Source organism: Schistocerca piceifrons, chromosome X (assembly GCF_021461385.2).
Source record: "Schistocerca piceifrons isolate TAMUIC-IGC-003096 chromosome X, iqSchPice1.1, whole genome shotgun sequence".
NCBI lineage: Eukaryota > Metazoa > Arthropoda > Insecta > Orthoptera > Acrididae > Schistocerca > Schistocerca piceifrons.
This window is the reverse complement of record NC_060149.1, coordinates 22,900,502-22,924,641: the sequence shown is the minus strand read 5'-3', so window position 1 is coordinate 22,924,641 and position 24,140 is coordinate 22,900,502. Positions and strand designations below refer to the sequence as shown.

The following is a 24,140-nucleotide window of genomic DNA, read 5'->3' as shown; positions in this document are numbered from 1 at the left end:
AATAATAAAAAAATAATAATACTGTTATGGCCAACATTATTATTATTAAAGTCATGAGATCTCGCCGAATAATACCTATTTCTCATCGTAATTAGGACAAAGAAGAGCTACAGCGGACCTGGGGATATCAAGGTCTTCGGTAGAAAGGATTCTGGAGGAAAAATGGCACCCATTTAAGCTACACCAACAGCTATACGGAAATGAATTCCAAAATAGGGTATCGTTCTCCATACGTTTCGTAAATAAAGTAGACAAGTGGAAGATGTTTTGAGCACCAACGGGTTCCCTACACGGTATTAGGCACTGTGCTGTGCTTCTTTGTTTCCATATTTTTATCCAACCCCGTAACAGTACACTCACACTGATATTGTTAGGTCTTATGTCGTAAGCTGTGCCTTATATTCTCCTTATGAAGTGCGATGAATGTCCCCTATAAGCCTCAGTATTTCATATACCTGTACGCAATATCTATACTGGAATTCAAACAATTTCAGGATGCAGTTTACAAGGGACGATCCAAATGTTTCCTTTTGAGGGCGTTGTTGCAACGGATATCCAACGTAGCGCGACTACATTGACTGCATGTAAGCACCGACATGTAGATAAGGGATTATTTTGGCATTAGTGTCGTTCCTACGCGCGTGCGGTAAATGCGGAACGTGAACTATGGCGACGTTATTACCATATGCATCCAAACAGAACCAACGTGCTTTTATTCTTTTCTCGGCTGCCGAAGAACAAACCAAGGTAGGCATCTATTGGAGAATGAAGACTGTATACGGGCCAACATGTCTGCTGGAAATCACCGTTGAAGAGTGGTACACCAAGTTCCGTGCAGCTCGCAATTCTACACAAGAAGCCTGTCCATTTGGGACCCTGTTTTACCCATTATTTATTTCAATGCACCTGGTGTCTCCATCACTTGGGGACGTTACTGTGTAACGCTGGAGAAATTACGACGTGTATTTAAGGCGAAACGTCTGGGAAAACGGCGACATGCGGTGCTGCTGCTTCATCATAACGTACGTTCCGATATCGCAAATGTCCTAACGCAGAAATTACGGCAACTGAAATGGGATATACTCAAACACAGGCCCTATAGTCTTGCCTCGAAGGGTCGACGGTTTCTGTCGGACGGGGACGTGCAGCAGGCATTTACAGACTTCTTCACGCCCTGGTGCGTGGGATGATTGTGTCATTGTTCGCTGGAATTTTGCCTGCTTGACCTACCTATTTTGGACTGTACGGCCTTCGAACGGAAACTTTTTGATACCCCTTATAAAAGAGCGGTTCTAGGCGCTTCAGTCTGGAACCGCGCGACCGCTAAGGTCGCAGGTTCGAATCCTGCCTCTGGCATGGATGTTTGTGATGTCGTTAGGTTAGTTAGGTTTAAGTAGTTCTAAGTTCTAGGGAACTGATGCCCTCAGAATTTAAGTCCCATAGTGCTGACAGCCATTTGAACCAACCCTTATAATACAGTATCTTTTCAAGCGGGATTTGAATGAAACAAGTAAATATAATTAACAAACACTGCATTACTGTAATCAACGATTTCGACCAGAGATGTAGTCGCAGTTTTCTGTTAGTAAAGACCTCAAGTTCCTTACATTGTTGATAAAAACACTAATTTTCTCAGTAAATTTGACTCATTCATTTTAATCCTGCTGCATGAGAAGCAGCAGTTGCGAAAGTCCGTTAAGGTTTCACTACTACTGAAGATGAATCATCTACCAAAGACAAGGAGTGGGTAACTATTTACAAAATCTGTCTCTCGCTGGTACACGAATTTATTTCTAATTCTACAGTGATACGTAAAAAAGAGTGTGAAGAGGCTGCTAGAAGGTGATCTGCGCTGAGCCGTGTTGCGCGGCGCCGAAGTGTGCCGGGTGCAGCAGCGGCGGAAAGCCATGTGTGGGCGGCGGGGGTGGCGGAGGCGGCGGCGGCGGTGGTGGTGGTAGCGTTGCAGGCGTGGGCACTGGCGCACCCCCACACCAGTTGAAAAGCCTGCAATCACAACAAAACGGTCCTACAGAGTCCAGATTTCTTGGCTTAAGGTCTTCATGTAGGCTCTATTTCTCTTTCATTGTGAACTGTATGCAGGAATGATTGGCTGTGCAGTTCGAGATTGTAAAGTTAGTGATCTCCGAAACACTAAAACTCGAAAACGTTGAGCAATCACGCGATGACCCACCCATTGTGCTTCTCCATGTCCGCGTTGCTATATCTAGAAAAATAGGAATTGTTCTCGGAAGGCGAGACATAACTCCTATTTTGCGACCACCGAAGAAGATAAAGGAGCGCCTGCGATCGGTTAAGGAAAGTCTCTACGCTAGGGTACCTCGAATCGAGAACTTGAAAAGCCAACCATTTCTGAACTACTCCTCACAAATAAACGCAGTATAATGTTTGATGAAACGAAAATCTTGTCCCAGATTCTCCACACTGGGAAGAGCACTACAGTGTAGAACATTAGAGTACCAACGGGAAAATGTTACTATGTCAGCCACAGCTAAAGCAATTATACATAATTGTTAGTCAATCCATACAGTATCTCAAGGTGTTTACATATATATGTTAAAACATTTAAAACAGAAAACGGAATGAAAAGTCCAATAGGTTGCAGTAGATGTATTTGTTAAAGTTGATTAGAGACTTATACAAATGGTTTCGCAACTTTTAAATTGCATCGTCTGGTATACATCCGTACAGAAATTTTTCTAAAATTAATACTTTGATAATGGGGAATTAAAATTAATCTGAGATGCTTTCAAAGTTCGGAGTGATTAGATTTAAATAAGGAAGAAAATATTGTGCACCTGGTTAGGAAATTAAGTATGGATCTCAAACGCCCCAGAAAGAATGGGCCTACTCGTATACAATAAATAAGATTTTAATTTCATACCAAAAGATTATTGCTTACAATGCTATATCGTATGGTATAGCGAGCTATTACGAAGTACCGCGGAGTAACATTGGGCGTGGCTAGGTAAAGTTTCCAGCTTTCTTCAGTTGGAAAAACCATCATCAGTGATGAATGACCAGTCTATAAAAATGAAGGAATGAAATTAGGAATCAGAAACTGATCCGCGTCAAAATCAATGTCTTCTTTATTTACCACTTCACTGTCTCTTACTCAAGTGAAGCGGTAAATAAAGAAGACATTGATTTTGACGCGGATCAGTTTCTGTTTCCTAATTTCATTCCTTTTTCTGTTTTAAAAGTTTTAACACCTGTGATACATTGTATGAATGGTCAATTTGCGAATTTGGCAGGGTACTCAAAAAATGCAGCAGGCCTGTTAAAGAGAATGCTTACACTACGCTTGTCCCATTTTCTGGAGTACTGCTGCGCTGTGTGGGATCCGCATCAGATAGGATTACGGAGGACATCGAAAAAGTCTCGTTTTGTATTATCGCGGAACAGGGGAGAGAGTGGCACGGATATGATACGCGATTTGGGGTGGCAATCATTCAAATAAAGGCGTTTTGCGTTGCGGCAAAACCAGAGTGAAATCTAGTCACCAGCTTTCTCGCCAGAGTGTGAAAATATTACGTTGACGCCAACCTGCATAGGGAGAAATGATCATAATAATATAAGAGAAATCAGAGCTCGCACAGAAAGATTTAAGTGTTCGTTTTTTCCGTGCTCTGTTCGAATGTGAACGGTAGAGAAGTAGCATAAAGGTGGTTCGATGAACATTCTAATAGACATTTTATTGTATTGCAGAGTAATCATGTAAATCGGGATTTAGATGCAGAGACCCATACCAAATAGGACTAACAGGGAACATCGAACATATACAAGGAAGGGCCAGATGAACGGCCACAGCTCTGTTTTAACCATGAGAGACCATAATGTAAGCGGCGAACAACACGAACTGGTAGACTCTCGAGAACGAGCAACTATCCCGAGAAAGCTTACGTGCAACATTTCAAGAATCAGAGCTAGTTGAATAATCTAGTCATATTCTTCAGTCCCCTACGTATCGCTCCAATAGACAGGATTAGACCAATCACAGCGCGCAAGCAGGCAGTTAAGAAGTCATTCTTCCGGCGCTTGGAATGGGAAGAAACACTAGCATATGGTGGACTGTTAAGTACCCTCTGCCATGCACTTCACGGTTGTCTGCTAAATATGTATGTAGATGTAGAGTGACATCCGGCAATACGTAAAGAAGTATCCGCGAAACCTCATCAGGTTCATGAAGTGCTTCGGTTCGTCACATTTCCAATAGTAGATTTATCATGCATAAGTAATTGACCATTCATACAATGTACCACAGGTGTTAAAACTTTTAAAACAGAAAAAGGAATGAAATTAGGAATCAGAAAATGGTCCTTGAGTAAAAGACAGTGATGCGGTAAATAAAGAAGACATTGATTTTGACGCGGATCAGTTTGAACTTTCATTAAGCATAAATCTAGCAGTTAAATTGAAAAAAAAAAAAAACCATCACAGTGACAATACCTTGAAGTTCAACTGGACGAAAGCGTAACTTTACACAACTCACTCAGTAAAGCAACATTATGCACATAGTTGCCCGCGCCTTCACAGCTAACTAAAGTTACCGCTACATGCGGTGAGGACCCAGCGCGATGCTATTTTCACGTCCACTGGAGCCTTCACAGCAAGTGTCTGGATGTGCAGACTTCAGTGCGAGTGGGACAAATAATTCGACGTTCACAGAGAGGTGTGCTGCTCAGACTAGCGTGGGGCTTTGGCATCACCGCCTACCGATGCTTTGCTGGTGATCGTCGGAAGCTACTCACCAGACATTGCGGAAAGATATCGTGCAGCCTACTACAGGTTACATAAAGCGGATTCGACAAAAATGCAACTAATCGTAGACCAGAGGGTAACATTTAAGGCCCAACTCCTGAACTGGAAAGTGAGTAAAAGGTAGGACAAATGGACAGCAGTGAAGGGTCCAACTTTTCCATGCTTCCGAGAACGCCTGGGCGTTGATAATGTTAAGCAGAGTCCTGGAATGGAACATTACCTGACGAGACACGGCCCATATCCAGTTTACCTGTACAGCTTCAACAGGAAAGACGGTGACATGTGTCAGCGTGCTCATATGGGAACTCCCTATCCTTAAATGTGCCCCCATTACGAAATTAGGGAACCATTAGAGACTAACCAATCAGTTTACAAAATTTTAAGACATTACGAGTGGAGGAAAATAACAGAAATTTCTTGGCAAGAAAAAGACAAATATGTCAGGATATAGCAATCACAAAATCCCTCCCATTCCGTACAACGTCACCAAAGAAGTGTGAATGTGCTTAACGAAGTGCTAGCCAGTGCATTTATTGTTCGGAAGATGTGAATGTGAGTGTTGCGTTACAGAATGAGCATGTGCAACCAGGATCACAGCGCCGCAGTACCACATCAGCCCCACGACGGTGCAGCATCCAGTTCCACCACAGCGACGTTGACGAGGAAATGCGCGTCGCAGCGACGTGTTCAAATATGGCTCTGAGCAGTATAGGACTTAACATCTGAGGTCATAAGTCCCCTAGAACTTAAAACTACTTAAACCTAACTAACCTAACGACATCACACACATCCATGCCCGAGGCAGGATTCGAACCTAAGGCCGTAGCGGTCGCGCGGTCTTAGACTGAAGCGCCTAGAACCACTCGGCCACAACGGCCGGCGGAGGGACGTGTATACCACATCAAGTGTAACACATAGCTGTAAACAGTCACGATGTCTTTCCGAGACAGTTTTTCAAATACAACAAAGATATAAAATAAAAAAAAATAAAGTGATTAATACGGCAGAGATAGAACGGCGACGTTCTCTGACGCCATTCCACAACATATACACGTTTATAAACAAATACACTCATATCATCATGCAGTGGTAGTAGTCACCCTGTTTTTCTCTGCCCGTAGAAGTCCTACTTAGAACCTGGTGTAAATGGGTTTTACTATCAGATACTGTCTTACTGGAATTCATTTTTCTATTTAAATTTTCATTTTCTGTACTTCTAGTCTATACATGTGCATATAGTCTCTCAACTAATATTGTTACTGATTCATAATAAATTTACGTATACATACACATTTCTTTGTTTATCTGTACTTAACCATTACTGTCATTACTAATGTTGCTGTTATTATTGTTATTGTTACTACTGTTATTGATACTTCTAATATGTTACGTAATCAATGAAAACATGTGACACCTACCAAAGTGTTATAAACACGACCTGTTATGGAGAGAAAGTAGATCTACAGCAAGCAATAAAATAAAATAAAAATTGGCGTGTGGCTACTAGTCTTGCTGCAAACAAACTAGTTTTTCGATAAGAATATGGAAAGACCGTGAGAACTGCATGCTTCAACATAAATGTAGACTCTAACCAAGACTGCAGATAGTGTTGTTGTATATGACAACGAATAGCACCTGCGCAATGTCCTCAAAGCGTTGAATGTATCAATAATGGTCATAACGTTGTTCTGTGCAGTTGTGTGTTCATAATGTCAGGGCTAAGTGAATTCGAACGTGGGCAAATCAATGTTGCACGTGTGGTGGGCGTTACGACAACTAAGGTAGCTCACGTGCTTGGTGTTTCAAGAGGCATAATGTCCAAGATACAGGGAAAGTGAAAAACCAAAAAGCGTGACAGATCATCATTGAAGAAAACTGTGACGAAAAATCGGAGGACGCCAACAAAATTCTCTGCAGAACTGAATGTTCTACTAACGAACCCCGCCAGCACCAAAAGAACACGAAGAGAGCTCCATAAGCTGGGAATTGCAGGGCGAGCTGGAATTCCAGAACCATTCATCTTCATGGATACTCTGAAAGCCACATTTAAGTGTCTGGCAGAGGGTTCATCAAACCACCTTCACAATTCTCTATTATTCCAATCTCGTATAGCGCGCGGAAAGAACGAACACCTATATCTTTCCGTACGAGCTCTTGATTTCCCTTATTTTATCGTAGTGATCGTTTCTCCCTAAGTAGGTCGGTGTCAACAAAATATTTTCGCATTCAGAGGAGAAAGTTGGTGATTGGAATTTCGTAAGAAGATAGTGTCGCAGCGCAAAACGCCTTTCTTGTAATGACGTCCAGTCCAAATTCTGTATTATTTCAGTGACACTCTCTCCCATATTTCGCGATTATAGAAAACGTGCTGCCCTTCTTTGATATACTCCGTCAGTCCTATCTGGTAAGGATTCCACACCGCGCAGCAGTATTCTAAAAGAGGACGGACAAGCGTAGTGTAGGCAGTCTCCTTAGTTTTCTAAGTATCCTCCCAATAAAAGGCAGTTTTTCTTTAGCCTTCCTCACAACATTTTATGTGTGTTCTTTCCAATTTAAGTTGTTCGTAATTGTAATACCTAGGTATTTAGTAGAATTTACGGCTTTTAGATTAGACTGATTTATCGTGAAATCGAAATTTAACGAGATCCTTTTAGCATTCATGTGGATGACCTCACACTTTTCGTTATTTAGGGTCAACTGCCACTTTTCGGAACATTCAGATATCTTTTCTAAATCGTTTTGCAGTTTGTTTTGGTCTTCTGATGTCTTTATTAGTCGATGAACGACAGCGTCATCTGCATACAACCGAAGACGGCTGCTCAGATTGTCTCCAAAATCGTTTATATAGATAAGGAACAGCAAAGGGCGTATAACACTACCTTGGGGATCGCCAGAAATCACTTCTGTTTTACTCGATGACTTTCTGTCAATTACTACGAACTGTGACCTCTCTGACAGTAAATCACTAATCCAGCCACATAACTGAGACGATATTCCATAAGCACGCAACTTTACTACGAGCCGCTTGTGTGGTACAGTGTCAAAAGCCTTCCGGAAAGCCAGAAATACGGGATCGATATGTTCCAGAATGTTCAGCACACTCCGAAAGGAACCTAATTGTTATACAGTCTGGACCAGAAGACTTGCTTTTATTAAGTGATTTAAGTTGCTTCACTACTACGAGGATATTTAATCCTACGTTACTCATGTTGGCAGCTGTTTTTGATTCGAATTCTGGAATATTTACTTCTTTTGTGAAGGCATTTCGGAAGGCTGCGTTTAGTAACTCTGCTTCGGATGTACTGTCTTCGATAGTATCACCACTGCTACCACGCAGAGAAGGCATTGATTGTTTCTTGCCGCTAACATACTTCATATACTACCAGAATCTCTTTGGATTTTCTTCCAGCTTTCGAGACAAAGTTTCGTTGTGGAAACTGTTATAAGCATCTCGCATTGAAGTCCCCGCTAAATTTCGAGCTTCTGTAAAAGATCGCCAATCTTGGGGATTCTGTGTCTGTTTAAATTTGGCATGTTTATTTCGTTGTTTCTGCAACAGTGTTGAACCCGTTTTGTGTACCAAGGAGGATCAGCTCCGTCATTTGTTAATTTATTTGGTATAAATCTCTCAATTGCTGCCGATACTATTTCCGTGAATTCAAGCCACATCTGGTCTACACTTATATCATTAATTTTAAAGGAGTCGAGATTGTCTCTCAGGAAGGCGTCAAGTGAATTTTTATCTGCTTTTTTGTATAGGTATATTTTTCGTTTATTTTTGGAGGATTTGGGGATTGTGGGCGTTCAAATAAAAATGAATGAAGTGAGGTGATGGCCCTCAATTACGTACCCTCTGACTCAGAGTGTTGAAATATTAAAAGTTTTGGCTGGTGTCGTTGTCTAGTGGTTGGGATACGTAGTTGCTTCATTACAAGCAAAATACTGCTGAGTCTGCAGTATACAATATGAATATACACATGAATCGAATGGTCGAAGGTTCCTATTACTCGGCAATCGCGAATGTAACGTAGAAATTTATAAATAAAAGATTGCAATAAATAAAATCTGCTGGTACTATCTTAACGATTTTAAATGATTAGTACGGCAGTAGAAGTACTTTTGAGAATGTGGTATATTTCTCCAGTACACTTATTGGTGTCGATGGTCCAGCAATTAAACAAAATATAAGTTGGATAAAAGGGAAACAATAGATTCCTACTGCACGTAATTAGTTATGAACGACTACATAGCTCGCGAGATATTCACTTCCAAACGCACACTACTTTTTCACTGTATAAACCTCGGAAATCTCACAGGTTCATAAGCCCGCTCTCCAAAGTATTTCTATCTCTTGCGACTATGCGCAAACCGCTCCACACTCCAAGTCTCTCTCGTGACCGTGCGTCCTTCGCGAAGTACTGTCCCCGCCCTCCCCATGTCCTGTCCCGTACTGTCCAGAACTCTCTCTCGTACTGTTCTCCCACTTCCATCCAGTCTCCCGATTCACGAGCGCTGTGATTGGCTAGAGCACTCCCGGCCTGTCTTCAAGCTAACGCACACTCATAATCATAATGAAACACATTCTAAATACTGGATTTACATTTAAATAACTTGAAATTAATTAAATATTCCTACGGCTGGATCAGAAACACGCTCTAACACACATTGTTAAATACATAAACAAATTATATAGACATATATCAAAGGAATAGCAAGAAAAGTAGGCCAATAGCCTAATGTCAAAAAAATGGTTCAAATGGCTCTGAGCACTATGGGACTCAACATCTCAGGTCATAAGTCCCCTAGAACTTAGAACTACTTAAACCTAACTAACCTAAGGACATCACACACACCCATGCCCGAGGCAGGATTCGAACCTGCGACCGTAGCAGTCCCGCGGTTCCGGACTGCAGCGCCAGAATCGCACGTCCACCGCGGCCGGCTAGCCTAATGTCTTTGCAGTTTTTACAACACAGTAAATAGTTGACCAGTTCCTTCATGAATAGCTTATATGGGATATTAACAAAGACATAGATGAATAAATATATTTATAAGCATGCTGCTACCGTTTTTCGTGTACTTGTGGAGTACTTACGGCCTGACGCGATCGATAGTAATCGGCCACTTCGACCTACAAATTTAGGTTTACACTAATAGCTTTCTAAAGACATGTTGATCGACAAAATCGGATGAGCCGTTTAGATTTTCAAAATTCGTTGCTGGGTGTTACTTGTATAATTTATCATCAGATACTTAACTTTAAACTAATATAGTAGATATTGAAAATCTGATTACACCATCAGAATCGTTGTGCGAATAATGGTAATGTATATGTTTCTTTTTGAGGTATCATGATTCATCTGATTACAATTAATTTCTATACGAACTGTGAAATGCCTGCCATTAATGTTTCACAAAGTCCGTCATCTTTGGCACTCCTGGCATGTCTCCTTCATCGACACAGCGTCACTATGGAATTCCCAGCCACGCGGTTGGACCATTTGCTGGGGTTACCCCCTGCTAAGCTAACGTTCGGCACCACGTTGTTAGCCGGCCACGGTGGCCGAGCGGTTCTAGGCGCTCAGTCCGGAACCGCGTGACTGCTGCGGTCGCAGGTTCGAATCCTGCCTCGGGCATGGATGTGTGTGATGTCCTTAGGTTAGTTAGGTTTAAGTAGTTCTAAGTTCTAGGGGACTGATGTCCACAGATGTTAAGTCCCTTAGTGCTCAGAGCCATTTGAACCATTTTTGAACCACGTTGTTGCTGCCGGGCTCCGACCTGCCGAGAGGCCCCAGCGCGGCCACACCAACTCCGAACTTGGAATATTTTCAGGGTGCTACAACTCGCCCGTTACCTCACGGCGTTACAATATTCAATCTCGCTATGAAAACCCTGTGTTCACTAATCCCTGTATCGGTTTTGATGCTCATTATTAACTCAAGATTACTTGTTGCTAAGAGGTCAAGTGTGTTTTCACAACCGTTTACTATTTGCGTGGGCTCATGAGCTAACTGCTAGAAATAATTTTCGGAGAATGCATTTAGCTCAATTTCGGATGATGTTTTATGCATACCTTCGGAATTAAACATGCATTTTCGCCAACATATTTAGGGTAAATTAAAGTAGCCACCAACTATAATCGTATGAGTCAGGGATGTGTTTGAAATCAAACTCGAGTTTTCTTTGAACCTTTCAGCAACTGTATCATCTGAATTGGGAGGTCGGTAAAAGGATCCAATTATTATTTTATTCCGGTTGCTAACAATGACCTCTGCCCATACTAACTTACAGGAGCTCTATACTTCAATTTCGTGACAAGATAAACTACTTCTAACAGCAACAAATACGCTACCGCCAACCGTGTTTAGCCTATCCTTTTGAAACACCGGTAGTTTCTTCGCAAAAATTTCAGCTGAGCTTAATCTCCGGCTTTAGCCAGCTTTCAGTGACAGCAGCGCAATTTACTACAAAAAACGAAAATGACTGTAACAACAGTGGCTCTCGCTTTATTTTAACCTACAGGCAGACTTCCGAACTGCAAAGCTTTCAGTTTAAATAAAAGTGTAAAATTGTTACTGACTACTAGGCATCTTCTATAAATCACGTCCGCAACTACAGATAGTTACAGTTTTAACATGTAGTTTATTGTGCAATTAATCATTCACTTAACTGCTGACCGATGATCTTCACAATTTATTATGCTGAATTAATAAAATGACTTGTACCTCCAATTGTGGATAACATCACACAATAAATTTAATAAATTAGCTGGAACGTAATCAGAGTCCAAATAATGCCGGAATATTTCTAAGCCCCACAGGGCGCGAAATATTTCAAACACCTAACGAGTGCAGTTGGACCACCACTCACACAACTCTTTCTAACTCTCATCATACCGAATCACCAACTGAAGACAGACCGACTGCCCGGCTGCAGACAAAAGACCCTGGGGAACTTGCACCCGACCCCATAAAGATTCTGTCACCTATTCCAGAAAACTGTCGCCCTTTCCAACCCTTGGCGCCTCCATTCACGAAAAGCACGCCCCCTTACGTCGCATATGGGCATCATGTAATCACCAGTTCCTTTATACAACTTTTTATACACTACTTTGATCAAAATTCTGTTTTCACCATTAGCTGTTCTCTAAAATTTCGCGCTCTAAACATACAGTATGCAGCGTGTAGCGAAAAGATACATTTGATTTGGCACGTCAGTATTTCTGAAACTAGTAATACTATACAATGAATTTTGTTTTTCGATGAACGGCAAATCCAAAAAGTTTTTTTCATACTTTTCATAGGTGTTCAGTGCGCCCCCCCTCGAGATGCACGGCATATGTCAATGCGGTTTTCACACTGTTTTCACACTGCAGCGAGCATGTCTTGAGTTACAGCTTCCACAGCTGCTGTTATGCGATATAATTTCATACAGTCAAGTCTGGTGACCTTGGAGGCCAGTAATGTAAGGCTGAATCATTTGGTCCAGTGCGACCGATCCATCGTTGAGTAATCCGTTGATTTAAAAATTTCCGCACTTCCAGATGCCAGTGTGGCAGTGTGCCATCCTGTTGGTAAATGAAGTCGGTCGAATCAGTCTCCAACTGTGAGAAAAGAAACTTCTCAAGCAAATCGAGATATGTGCTTCCTGTAACAGTGGTTTCGGCAAAGAAAAATGGACCATAAACCTTTTTCCGTGAAACTGTAAAAACACATTAACTTTTGGAGAGTCCCTCTCATGTTGTACAACTTCATATGGTTGTTCCATATTCCTTATCCTCAAATTATGACAGTTCTCCTTTCCATTTGAATGGAATGTTGCCTCGTCACTAAACACTAAGAGTGTAAGAAAAACTATCATCCTCCACCTAGCCAAGAACGAAATTACAGAATTACACACGTAGTTGTTTGTCACCTTCACGAAGAGCTTGCAGTAGCTGAAGTTTGTATAGTAAACTTCGACCCAACTCACACCAGACGGTCATCGGGGGCATGTTAAGCTATCGAGCTGCACGGCGAACGGATTCCTGCGGACTCATTGTGAAACAATGATGGATGCGTTCGACGTCTGTCCCGACACTCGGGACACGAAAAGCCTGTTTCTTGGAATTGTTCATGCCATCGTCTAATGCTCTGTGCTGTAGGAGGATCCACACCATACCTAGTACGAAAGTCACGCTGAGCTGTTATTACTGACCCGCACTACGCAAAACGTAGAACACAAAACGCTTCCTGTTGTCCCGACACCATTTTTACTAGAACTGAAGTGGGCGCACACTGCTGCTACCTGGCGGAAACCATGTAAAACTCGAGAGTTCAAAATGGCTCTGACCACTATGGGACTTAACATCTATGGCCATCAGTCCCCTAGAACTTAGAACTACTTAAACCTAACTAACCTAAGGACAGCACACAACACCCAGCCATCACGAGGCAGAGAAAATCCCTAACCCCGCCGGGAATCGAACCCGGGAACCCGGGCGTGGGAAGCGAGAACGCTACCGCACGACCACGAGAAAAACTCGAGAGTTCATTCTTTCTAACAGTACGTTGTTCACGCACATATCTCAAATGATATATGATTTTTAAAAATCGGATGATTCTTTTTGATACACCCTGTATAATAATAATTTCTAGATGCCGTAGTTTGCGCTCAAATCAAAGTTGTAAATATTTCCAATATGTGCTCGTAATGGTGAGAATTGATTATTCTCGTGGTACCTTTACTATTACGCTATAATATGATTAGTGAATCAGTTTTTTGGTGTTTTGCTACTCTTTCCGTTGCTATCATTACAGTTCACGTTTATTTAATGAGACTTAAATTATAGGCAAAATTATACAATTACAGCATAAAGCAATAAAAATAGATAAAAAATAATAAATCTTAACATCTAGATGGTGCGTGTGGTAAATAGCAATAGCTGCCATGTTCTCACTGCGTCTGACTTCATTCGTAAGGTATGCTGATTTCAATTAATCTTCCAACTAAAATATTCGCACAGCTTAATTATTGAAGCTATTGATAATGTAAGTAGTTCTGTCGATGTGTCATATCAAGACTTGCAAACTGAGTGCTCGGTCTCTTCGGTGGAATGAATATTTTAAAAGTTATAAGCTATTCACTGCATTAGTTATATTCAAGTCTGTTTGTCTCTGTATCTCATCTCATATGTCGTTTCCAGATTATAAATTTATAATATAGGATTCATAATCAACTTCTCTTTCTTTTGACACCCCGTACTTCACCGCGTTCGTAACGGTTCGCGCTGTACATGCACAAATAACATCAACGCAAGTTGAAAGCTTTAACGGCTACCAGCCGCAGATGTCACGACCCACGTGTAGCCACGCTGCCTCTGGCAGAAGCGAGCCACTGGGCAGCGCCACCCAGCCAGTGCTCAATCATTACCCGGCTGGTGGCACCAATTCTGCACGCCTCAATGCGTGTGGGACTCTCAACCAAACAGAACCCAATATACAGATATTACTCGGCGTATTACACTATACAAATGCCGCTAACAGGAAAATTTTGGTGCCGAAGCCACTGAACGTGGACTGTGAAGCAATGGAAGAGAGTCATTTAGTCGGATGAGTCTTGTTTCACACTGTTCCCAACTCTCAACGTCCCAAGAGTGAAACTTGACGGGTATTTGGTGACTATTTTGGGCAGATATAACATGGTATCCCATAGGCTCCACGGTTGCTCTGCAGCGTCGCATTACTGCGAAGGAATATGTGACCATTTTGGCTGATCGGATGTGTCCCATGGTACGATGTTTGTGTTCTAAGACGACATCGTCCAGGACTGGTCTTGTGAGCACGAGGATGAATTGTCGCCTCTCCGCTAACCACCACCGTCACCAGATCTTAACATTATTGAGTCTGTGATCTAGTTTGGAGATAAGGGCACGTGATCACTATCCAGCTCCATCATCGTTACCTCAACTTGCAATTATTTTGTAGAAGGAATGGTGTAAGACATAGCTGAAAACCATGCAGGGCCTGTATTTATCCATTCCTAGGAAACTGGAAGCAGTTTTCAATGCCATAGAGTTTGTTATTAGGCATGGTAGTGTGTTTTGTTTGTTGTGTTTCTATAGTTTCTATACTTTTGTCCGTCCCTTATATATGATGAGGCTGCAAGATCCCACACGGACATGCAAACTGGCAGGGTCATTGAGGTCCTGAGTGGCGTAGAGTATCGCCTTCTGAACCATCAATTCCACATTCGCAAGATAGTCGTGGAATCCTGAACAATGCGAGCAGCAGTATCTCAGAACGAAAACCTGTAGTCTCGAAAGCCCACAACGCAGCCGCTGTCGAACTCCGAAACGTGTTGGTAGCCACTCTCTTTCTTCCTCGAGTCATAACACAATCTGCTCAAAAACAACAACATTCAGGCGCGATTTCTGAATGAGAAACCCGTTACGTAGTCTTTCCTTATATACGGAATGGTTCGACGTCGTGCGATTTACCAGAAATGGTAATCATTTGCACTTCCAGGCACGAAGTGCACATTGTACCAATATGAAGCTTTTGCTCGCCATCTTCATGATGACACAAATATAACTGCCAGCAGTGTAGTAAATAGCCTCAGAATTGTAATGTAACCAGTACGGTAAGTAATATAACAGTAATATTGAAATATTTTGTGCAGCGTGTGACAAGAGGAATAGTGGCATACCAGAGACGATCTCCTACGAAGATGGGCCTGGGCGCCATGATGCCAAGCGAGCTGTAATACTGTTGCGCCACCAGCTCCAGCTCGTTTGTGTATTTCCTCTTCCACTTGGTCCTCCGGTTCTGGAACCAGATTTTTATCTGAAACATCAAATACCCATCACTTCTGATGGAAAGTCTGCCAAGAGCAATTGTCTGTTGTTTATCGTCTAGCGTTCCGAAGCCAGATTTTTACAGTAAATCGAAGCAAATAATCTTTAACGTGTTGTAGACTCCTCTGATCATAAAATGCTTATGAATAATACACTGACGGAGATGAAAAGTGTTACGCCACAAACAGCTTTCAAATTGATACTCCAGTATTTTCACGCCTGTGAGATACGTTGATTAAAATTTCGTCGTTATAAGAAATTGTTTTCAGTATTTTCAGTACACAAAAAAGTCATTCAAATGATGTGAGTAGATAAGGATTGGGTGCGTCTAGCATAACTCAAACTTTTCAGGTGTTGTTTGCAACACAAAGACTCTTCCGGGCTTAGTGGCAGATCGAAATCATTGGAATGTGTGTCATGGGAGCATTATATCGACAGAACACACAGTAGAGCAATAACTGGAGAACCAGTGGTTACTCAGAACAACAGTGTTGCTGGAGTAGTCGGCACGAATTCCTTCAGAAAGTTATACAGTACGACAAGATCGAGAACTGTTCGACTGTCCGCGGCGAACAGATGCAAGGTAGCAACTGAAATCATAGAAGTCGTTACAAGCAGGACGTCATCTCGAATCATCGGGAATAGGTCACTGGAAACTAAGTTATCTCGCGGTGTCATGTGTATTTTACCGTTGGCACCTTACCGCGGGCCACTGAGGCTTGCGTGATGTAGAGCCAGAATGAGCTGGGACATTGAGTGCATTCTCTAGTGATGAGCGATAATTCACTCTTCCGTTTGTGGTGGACAAATCGAAACCATGATGCCCGTAGACGACTTGGTGAAAGGTCACAGAAAGTAGAGACACTCGAGACACGCACCTGAATAACTCCTCGAATCATGGTGTGGGTAACTGTGAGATGCGACGTCAGGAGTGATTTGGTAACAGTTGGAGAAAAGCTGAATGCTCGCCAATAAGTGGCAAGAATGGCAAACACTGTTTTTATAACCTTCGCTCCTAGGGTACCAAATGCATATTACAGCAGGATAATACAAATCACGTACTGCACTTCACACCGCAAGCGCCTTGAGGAATGTATGGTTCCTGACTGGTCTGCCTGGGAGTGATTTGTCACAAATAAAGCATGTTTGGGACGCGACGGGAAGACGTATACTTTTAGACAAATCTCAAGCTAGAAATCACAAACTGACACATCAGGCATAGCGGGAAACTCGTCTAGATTACACAACGAATACAAGAGTGTATTCCTGCACGTGCGAGTTGCACCTCGCACTGATGTTGATGATAATGATTTCCGAATAGAATATAAGTTTAATCATTTAATACCCGCTTCGTGCTGAACGTCTCCACAAAATTAATAAAGCATGGTGCTTTATGATACGGCACTTTTCATTTCCGTCAATGTGTTTTTCCGTTGTTGATTATGCGACAGTATTAGCTTAACTTATAAAAAAATTGACAAACATTTTAATTGGTCATACAAGGTAAAAATTTTTTGTAATGTAAAAAGCAACCAATCACAAGTATGTTTTAAAAAGGTTTTGAATCATACTACGACCAGTTTCGAATTTCTTACAAATCCATCTTCAGATCGTTGTTACAGGTTTCCTTCCTTTCTTGCTGGGGCCTCCTTTTGTATTCGTCGTCTATTTGTTGCTGTGTTATCATCAAACCGATAACGAATGCAAAATGAGGCTCAAGCAAGAAAGTAAGGAAACTTGTAACAACCATCTGAAGATATAGTTGCGTAGGCTTCTCCCGCTAGAGTAAGTCGACATAAAAGTTTTCTGGGTATGGTACCGCGTCATATTGTATAAACTACTGCTGGAGAAAACCAACATTTCGGCCACGGTTGCAGCTGCCTTCTTCTGAGTCTACTAGTCATACTAGGTAAGACGCAGTAGAAGGCCGCTGCAACCGTGGCCAAAACTTGGGTTTTCTCCAGCAGTAGTTTATACAATATGACGCGATACCATTACCGGAAGACTTATGTGTCATCTGAAGATAGATTGTAAGAACTCCGGAACCGGTCTGGGTTTGATTCAAATAAACCTTTTTAAACCACACTTATGGCTGGTGGCTCTTCAAATCATAAACCTTATAGAACTACATTCACTGTTCCCAAAATGTCAGTTTTCAACAAGGTTACATTAAGGTTAACGGCGGGGTAGAGCATGAACGAACTTGCGTCTCGGTGAGGCCGAGGTCCCTGCTGAGCGCCTGCCTCTTGGCGGTGGAGAGGTACTTGTTCGCCTCGAACTCCGCCTCCAGCGCCTTGATCTGCTGCGCCGAGAACGCCGTGCGAGGCCGCTTCTTCCGCTCGCGACTGCTGCTGCTGCCGCTGCTGCTGCCGCTGCTGTTGTTGCCAGTTCCTCCACCATCGCCACTGCCGCCCACTGCTGCAACACAGCAATGTCCCACGTAAACAACCATACCAAGATAAGTTCACCAGACTAATATTCCCGGCGGAGGTTCTAGTCCTCCCCCGGGCATGGGTGTGTGTGTGTGTTTGTCCTTAGGATAATTTTGGTTAAGTAGTGTGTAAGTTTAGGGACTGATGACCTTAGCAGTTTGGTCCCATAAGATTTCACACACATCCATCACTAATATTCCTCTCAGCCTTAAACGCGCACCACTCGTCGCTTTGGATCTATTTACACACAGTCAGCACAGATTCAGAAAACATCGTTCTTGTGAAACACAACTGGCCCTTTATTCACACAAAGTAATGGGAGTTATCGACAGGGAATCTCAAATTGATTCCGTATTTCTAGATTTCCAGAAGGTTTTTGATACAGCTCCTCACAAGCGACTGCTAATCAAATTATATATGTATGGAGTATCGTCTCAGTTTTGAGACTGGATCGTAATTTCCAGTGAGAAAGGACGCAGCTTGTAGTAAATGAATGGAAATCATTGAATGGAACAGGAGTGCTATCCGACGTTCCCCAAGGAAGTCATGTACTCCCACTGCTGTCCCTAATCTTTATATATGATTTGGGAGATAATGTAAACAGCCCTCTTAGACTGTATGAACGTGGTGCTGTGGTTTACCGTCTAGTATAGAATCATCAAATTACAAAGTGGTTTAGACAAGATATCTGTACGTTGTGGAAAGTGGCTTTTGACTCTGAACAACAAAAAGTGAGTTCCTTCACATGTGTAGTATAAAGGATCCGTTAAATTTCGGTTACACGATAAATAATACAAATTTAAAGTTTGTCAATTCAACTAAATACCTAGACATTACAATTACGAACAACTTACAGTGGAACCATCGTACACAAAATGGTTCAAAATGGTTCAAATGGCTCTGAGCACTATGTGACTTAACGTCTGAGGTCATCAGTCGCCTAGAACTTAGAACTAATTAAACCTAACTAACATAAGGACATCACACACATCCATGCCCGAGGCAGGATTCGAAACTGCGACCGTAGCGGTCGCTCGGTTCCAGACTGTAACGCCGAGAACCGCACGGCCACCCCGGCCGGCTACACAAAATGTACATAAACCCAAATTATATCTGTTTAAAAAAGCAGATACAAATTCGCTTGACGCCTTCCTATGAGACAGACTCCATTCCTTCTGAACTGAGTATTTAAGGGCAGACCAGATGAAGCTTGAATTCGGAGAAATAGTATCGACAGCAAGTGAGAGACGTATACCAAATAAATTAGTAAGAGACGGAAATGATCCAACATAGTACGAATAATAGTTCAGAACACTTGCAGAAGCAACAAGGAAAGCATGACAAATTTTAGTAAAAATGCGAAATCCCTAAGATTATGTAAGAGATTGTCATCAATGATTTTAGACGGCAGTTTTGCAGGTCACTTCTGTTACCCTTCATGTAGAAGGGTGCGATCTCTGCTTTCTCCCAATCACTGCGCACAGTTGTTTTTCTTTTTTTGCGCGGGTGAAGGGGGGGGGTTATACTCACTTGTAAATTCACTGTAGAATCCGATAGGAATTGCTTCGGGTACTTGGAAATTGTTCACTTTTAGCAGTTTCAGCTGTTTCTCAATTCCACTTATATTAATGTCTTTGCAGCGAAGGAACATTTGAAACGGTGTTCAACCTTGCTACCGTCACATTTCTGTCCCTGTGTCTTCCATAAGTATCTCGATACTAACTTTGGTGCCACTGATAGCCTTAACATACTATCAGAAATTCTTTGAAGTAATAAAACGCCATTCGGCTGTATATTACTGTATTTTTCTTTTTTACTATCTAGATTTCGACTTTCACGCCATTGTCGAGTACAATGCTAAAAGTTCTTAGACAATTAACACGTCATATCTGGTAAAGTCAGCCCAAAGTAGGTAAACGATTTTTTTATTTTTTTATGTGAGGGATTTCGAGGAGAGTCCGGTACGGCAGTTGTTGAAGGCTTCGCGCATTGTCCATTCGCTATGAATTTTACCGCTGTCGGTCTTTGGCCTCACCAGTCAGCCTCGTCCATCTTCTTCGGTCCATGTACACTTCTCCAGTTAGTCCTATCGTTCTCATATCCTCTGTGATCCCGTCGATCCATCGTAGCCGTGCTCTTCTCTTTGGTCCGTTACTTCTGATTTCTTCCTAGTGATCTGGCTTTCTCAAAGCATTACGTGTCCATACAACTTCAATTCCCTCTCTTTAATCACTTCCGTAATATCAAGCGATTTGTGCAGGGCATGCATTTGGTAGTTTTTCCTTTTTCTCCATTCGTCTCAAACCTTCACAGCGAGAGAAATAGCTCAGTGGTTAGCACACTGGACTCAAGTTCAGGAGGACAACGGTTCAAACCCTCGCCCGACCATCCAGATTTAGGTTTTCTGTGATTTCCCTAAATCGCTCCAGGCAAATGCCGGGACGGTTCCCCATCCTTGGCACGATCCGAGCTTGTGCTCCGTCTCTAATGACCTCAATGTCGAGGGGACGATAAACTCAATCTTTCTTCCTTCCTTTCATCCATCACTGGTCCAAAAATCTGCGTCAGAACAGCATTCTCAAGTGTTAGGAGTTTTCTTTCTATTTTCTTGGGTCAGAGTCCAGCTCCGTGCTCTGTATAGACTTTCGGGTTGTATTACAAACTTTTAGATCGTAATCTTCGTGGATCTCGGTAGAAGCTGGGACTTGAGCAGCTTTCCGAGTGCAAAACTGTTTCCTGCTTCAATTCTTCCCATTATTTTCTGGTCCATCTAATTCCTTTCACAGAGTAATGCCCCAAGATATTTGAACGGTTTTATCCTTTCAAAAATTTCAGCGCCTTCATCTAAGAATTTGTCACCGTTCTGTATGCTCACTATCAAGCATTTGGTCTTATCCATATTCATCTTCAAGTCTGCTCTCATTGCCTCTTCTACTAACATCTGAACCGGATCTTGCACATTCCGTGCTATTAAAAGTACGTAATACGCATAGTCCAGGGTGTTGATGTTTCTAAACAGCTGAAGTCCTATCTCTAGGTTTGTTATTTTTCTCAGTGCTCTTTCTAATACTACAAAGGGTCGACATAATTGACAACTTACGCCCGAAGAAGAATAGTGTGCAGAAAATGTTACTTTTTAAAAACAGTCGTAGGCCATCCAATGTTGTTTATTCGCCCTGACAGGGCATCATGAGGTAGTGTTAAAAAATCAGATATTTTCTGCCAAAAAGCATCCGTGAAGAAGGCATGGTATCGTATAAAATGTACTAAAAGGCAACCTCATGGGGACGACGACAGGCATAGCAGCGTAGAACAAGACCTCGCGCACAAACTGCAAACAGCCGTACACTACAACGGCCCCATAGGCCCGTCCGTATTCACGTAGTGCATGCAAAACATTGGGCTAGTAGTAGTGACAGTCGTCATACGTCGCTGCCGTCGGGTATACAATATAATAACGGCATAAAATTCAAACAGTAATGGATTAATTAAGAAGTGAAAAAAACATAAGAGAGCATATTGGCATATACATTATGGAGGACGTGCCAAGGCGAAAGCTATGTACAGACACATAGAAAACCCTTATACACAAAAGCAATGTAAAAGAATAATGGAAGAAAATGCATAGAGTAAGAAAATAAAGATCCCACTACAAATAAATGGCTAAAAGGTAACAATGCCAAAAAGATAAAATACAACTGCATACACAACACAAGCGACGAAGAGCCTGGTAATAAAAAACTAGAAACTAGTAAACTGTGCAAAAGTGGGGAACATGCAGTCATAGAGAACCCGCTTCTACTGGACAACTGATCATTGAGTAACTTCTTAGCGTGTGAATGTTTAACAATTTCGATCTCTTCAAGCAGACTGAGCCTCTTACCTTTGGTAGCGTGGTGCAAAGCCTTTAAGTTTCCGAGCGTATGTAGTTGGCGGTCACTGGTTTTAAGGTGCTCAGCGTAGGCGGAATTATGCTTAACCTGGCGCTTATTATTGAGCAAATGCTCCCGAAACCCAGCCGCGCGGAGTGGTCGCGCGGTTTGAGGCACCATGTCACGGATTGCGAGGTCCCTCCCGCCGGAGGTTCGAGTCCTCCCTCGGGCATGGGTGTATGTGTTGTTCATATCATAAGTTAGTTTAAGTAGAGTGTAAGATAGGGACCGATGACCTCTGCATTTTCGTCCCAAAGGAATTCACACACATTTGAACATTTTCCTGAAACCTAATTATAAAAGCCCTTCCCTTCTGGCCAATATAAGCCGCTTGATATTCACAGGATATTCGCATATGCTCTATTATGGTTTGTTGGTTGGTTGGTTTGTTTTGGGGAAGGAGACCAGACAGCGAGGTCATCGGTCTCATCGGATGAGGGAAGGAAGTCGGCCGTGCCCTTTCAAAGGAACCATCCCGGCATTTGCCTGGAGCGATTTAGGGAAATCACGGAAAACCTAAATCAGGATGGCCGTCTATTATGTTTTGTTTGTTTCTTTTTCCACTACAATTTGAATTTCTTGCCGTTATGTGACTGTTCACCCGACGGCAGCGCCACACGCCGACCGTCATTACTACTAGCCCAATATTTCGTATGAGCTCCTGTCATTCATACGTATGCGTTATGTGAATACGGAGGGCCTCTGGGGCTGCTGTAGCGTACGGCTGTTTACGGTCCTGTGCTGCGCTGCGCTGCTATGGCCTTAAGTGTGTTTTGCGGCATCATGCATCCTTGATGTCTGCTTTTTTAACATAACCTGATGATTCCCTATTCAGGCGAAACGCGTCATTCTTAAGTAAGTAAAGAACATTCTGTAACCTTCGACTGTTTAAATAGTAGCAATAGAAGACTGCTGTACCACCACGTCAAGATGGAATAATTTTTTAAAAAATAATAAGATTTAATGGTCTAACGAGAGACTCATTAAGATGAGTTTTTTTCACCAGACTAAAGCTGATTCCTTCTGTGTGCCAATCTCAAAGCTGAGCTACTACGTCCCTCCAGTGGACACAACGTCTACGGAACAAAGAAACACTAAATGAGAAAAGAAAGAAAGACCTCGGCTACTTCTTACCCGAAGAGCTGAAAGCTGTATTTCGGTAACGTGGCGCTTTGTCGAACAGATATAACAGACATATATTTTTCTTCAGAATTGCTACCATCTGCGGTGTTTCACTCTGCAGTAGGTGAGTCTGTCGTGAAAACACAAGTGCCTCGTTTAGAGCGGAGAATTGTGCGCTGGTTAAAAAGCCGTTGTGGATACAATTACCGACCGACAAAGTGATGGCGTACTACTGACAACTCCGCGGCCCGCGCCCTGCGATTGGCAGCGAGGGGCTCTATTTGTGTGCGCAGCGCTGACGGAAGGTGTTTCCTCGTAATTAGGCAACATTTAGCGCGCAGTTTGTCTTCGTACGTCTAATTAAAGCGGACGCTCGGCCGGCTCACTTCTGGAAGCTCTTCATCTCTCGGGAGGCAGGGCTGCCCAGCGCGGGACAACGGGCGACGTGCGCGTCGCTGTTTGCAGCCCGCTTATTTATCACCTCTATTTACGCGCGCATATGTGCCTCAGCGCTGACTTTTTCTTCATTTTGTTATTAGTGCTTACTGCGATTTCTTACAAGGGAACAGTTAAGCGCTGACCGAGTTTACACATTTAAATGGAGCTTATACAGAAGAGAAACATGCTTAGATTTTCATACTCTTACCGCTGTATCTTCTTGTGAACCTACCTATCGTCCAGCTAAGTAACGTGCGCAGTTACACTGATGAGCCAAAACATTACGACCAACTACGTAATAGCTTTTTTGTCCGTCTTTGGAACGAGATACATCACTGTCTCTACGTATCAAGGATCCGACAGTTCATTGGCAGACTTGTGGAGGTATGTGGCGTTAGATGTCTATGCACAGGTCATGTAATTCGCTGAAATAACGGGCCGCTGGGTTTTGTACGCGGAGATGGCGCCCGGTGACCGTGATGGGTTCCATAGGATTTACATCACGCGAATTTAGTCTGCGAGACATCAACGTGAGTTCACTATAACGCACATCAAACCAGTGCAGCAGCATGTCAACAATTTACGATGAACGATGTGCTCCGA

The 24,140-nt window shown here is 42.5% G+C and overlaps 1 protein-coding gene across 1 annotated transcript in view; it reads right to left on the bottom strand.

Annotated features, from left to right (window-relative positions):
• Positions 1–1,700: 1,700 nt before the first annotated feature.
• Positions 1,701–24,140, bottom strand: part of LOC124723095 (homeobox protein engrailed-like ceh-16) — a 157,214-nt gene continuing 134,774 nt past the window's right edge. The window contains exons 4-6 of the mRNA XM_047248272.1: positions 17,817–18,031; positions 15,466–15,602; positions 1,701–2,004 (exon numbers count right to left, since the gene is read on the bottom strand). Of these exons, the coding sequence (XP_047104228.1) occupies positions 1,836–2,004; positions 15,466–15,602; positions 17,817–18,031 (521 nt within the window). The 3' untranslated portion in view covers positions 1,701–1,835. The remainder of the gene's footprint in view (positions 2,005–15,465; positions 15,603–17,816; positions 18,032–24,140) is intronic.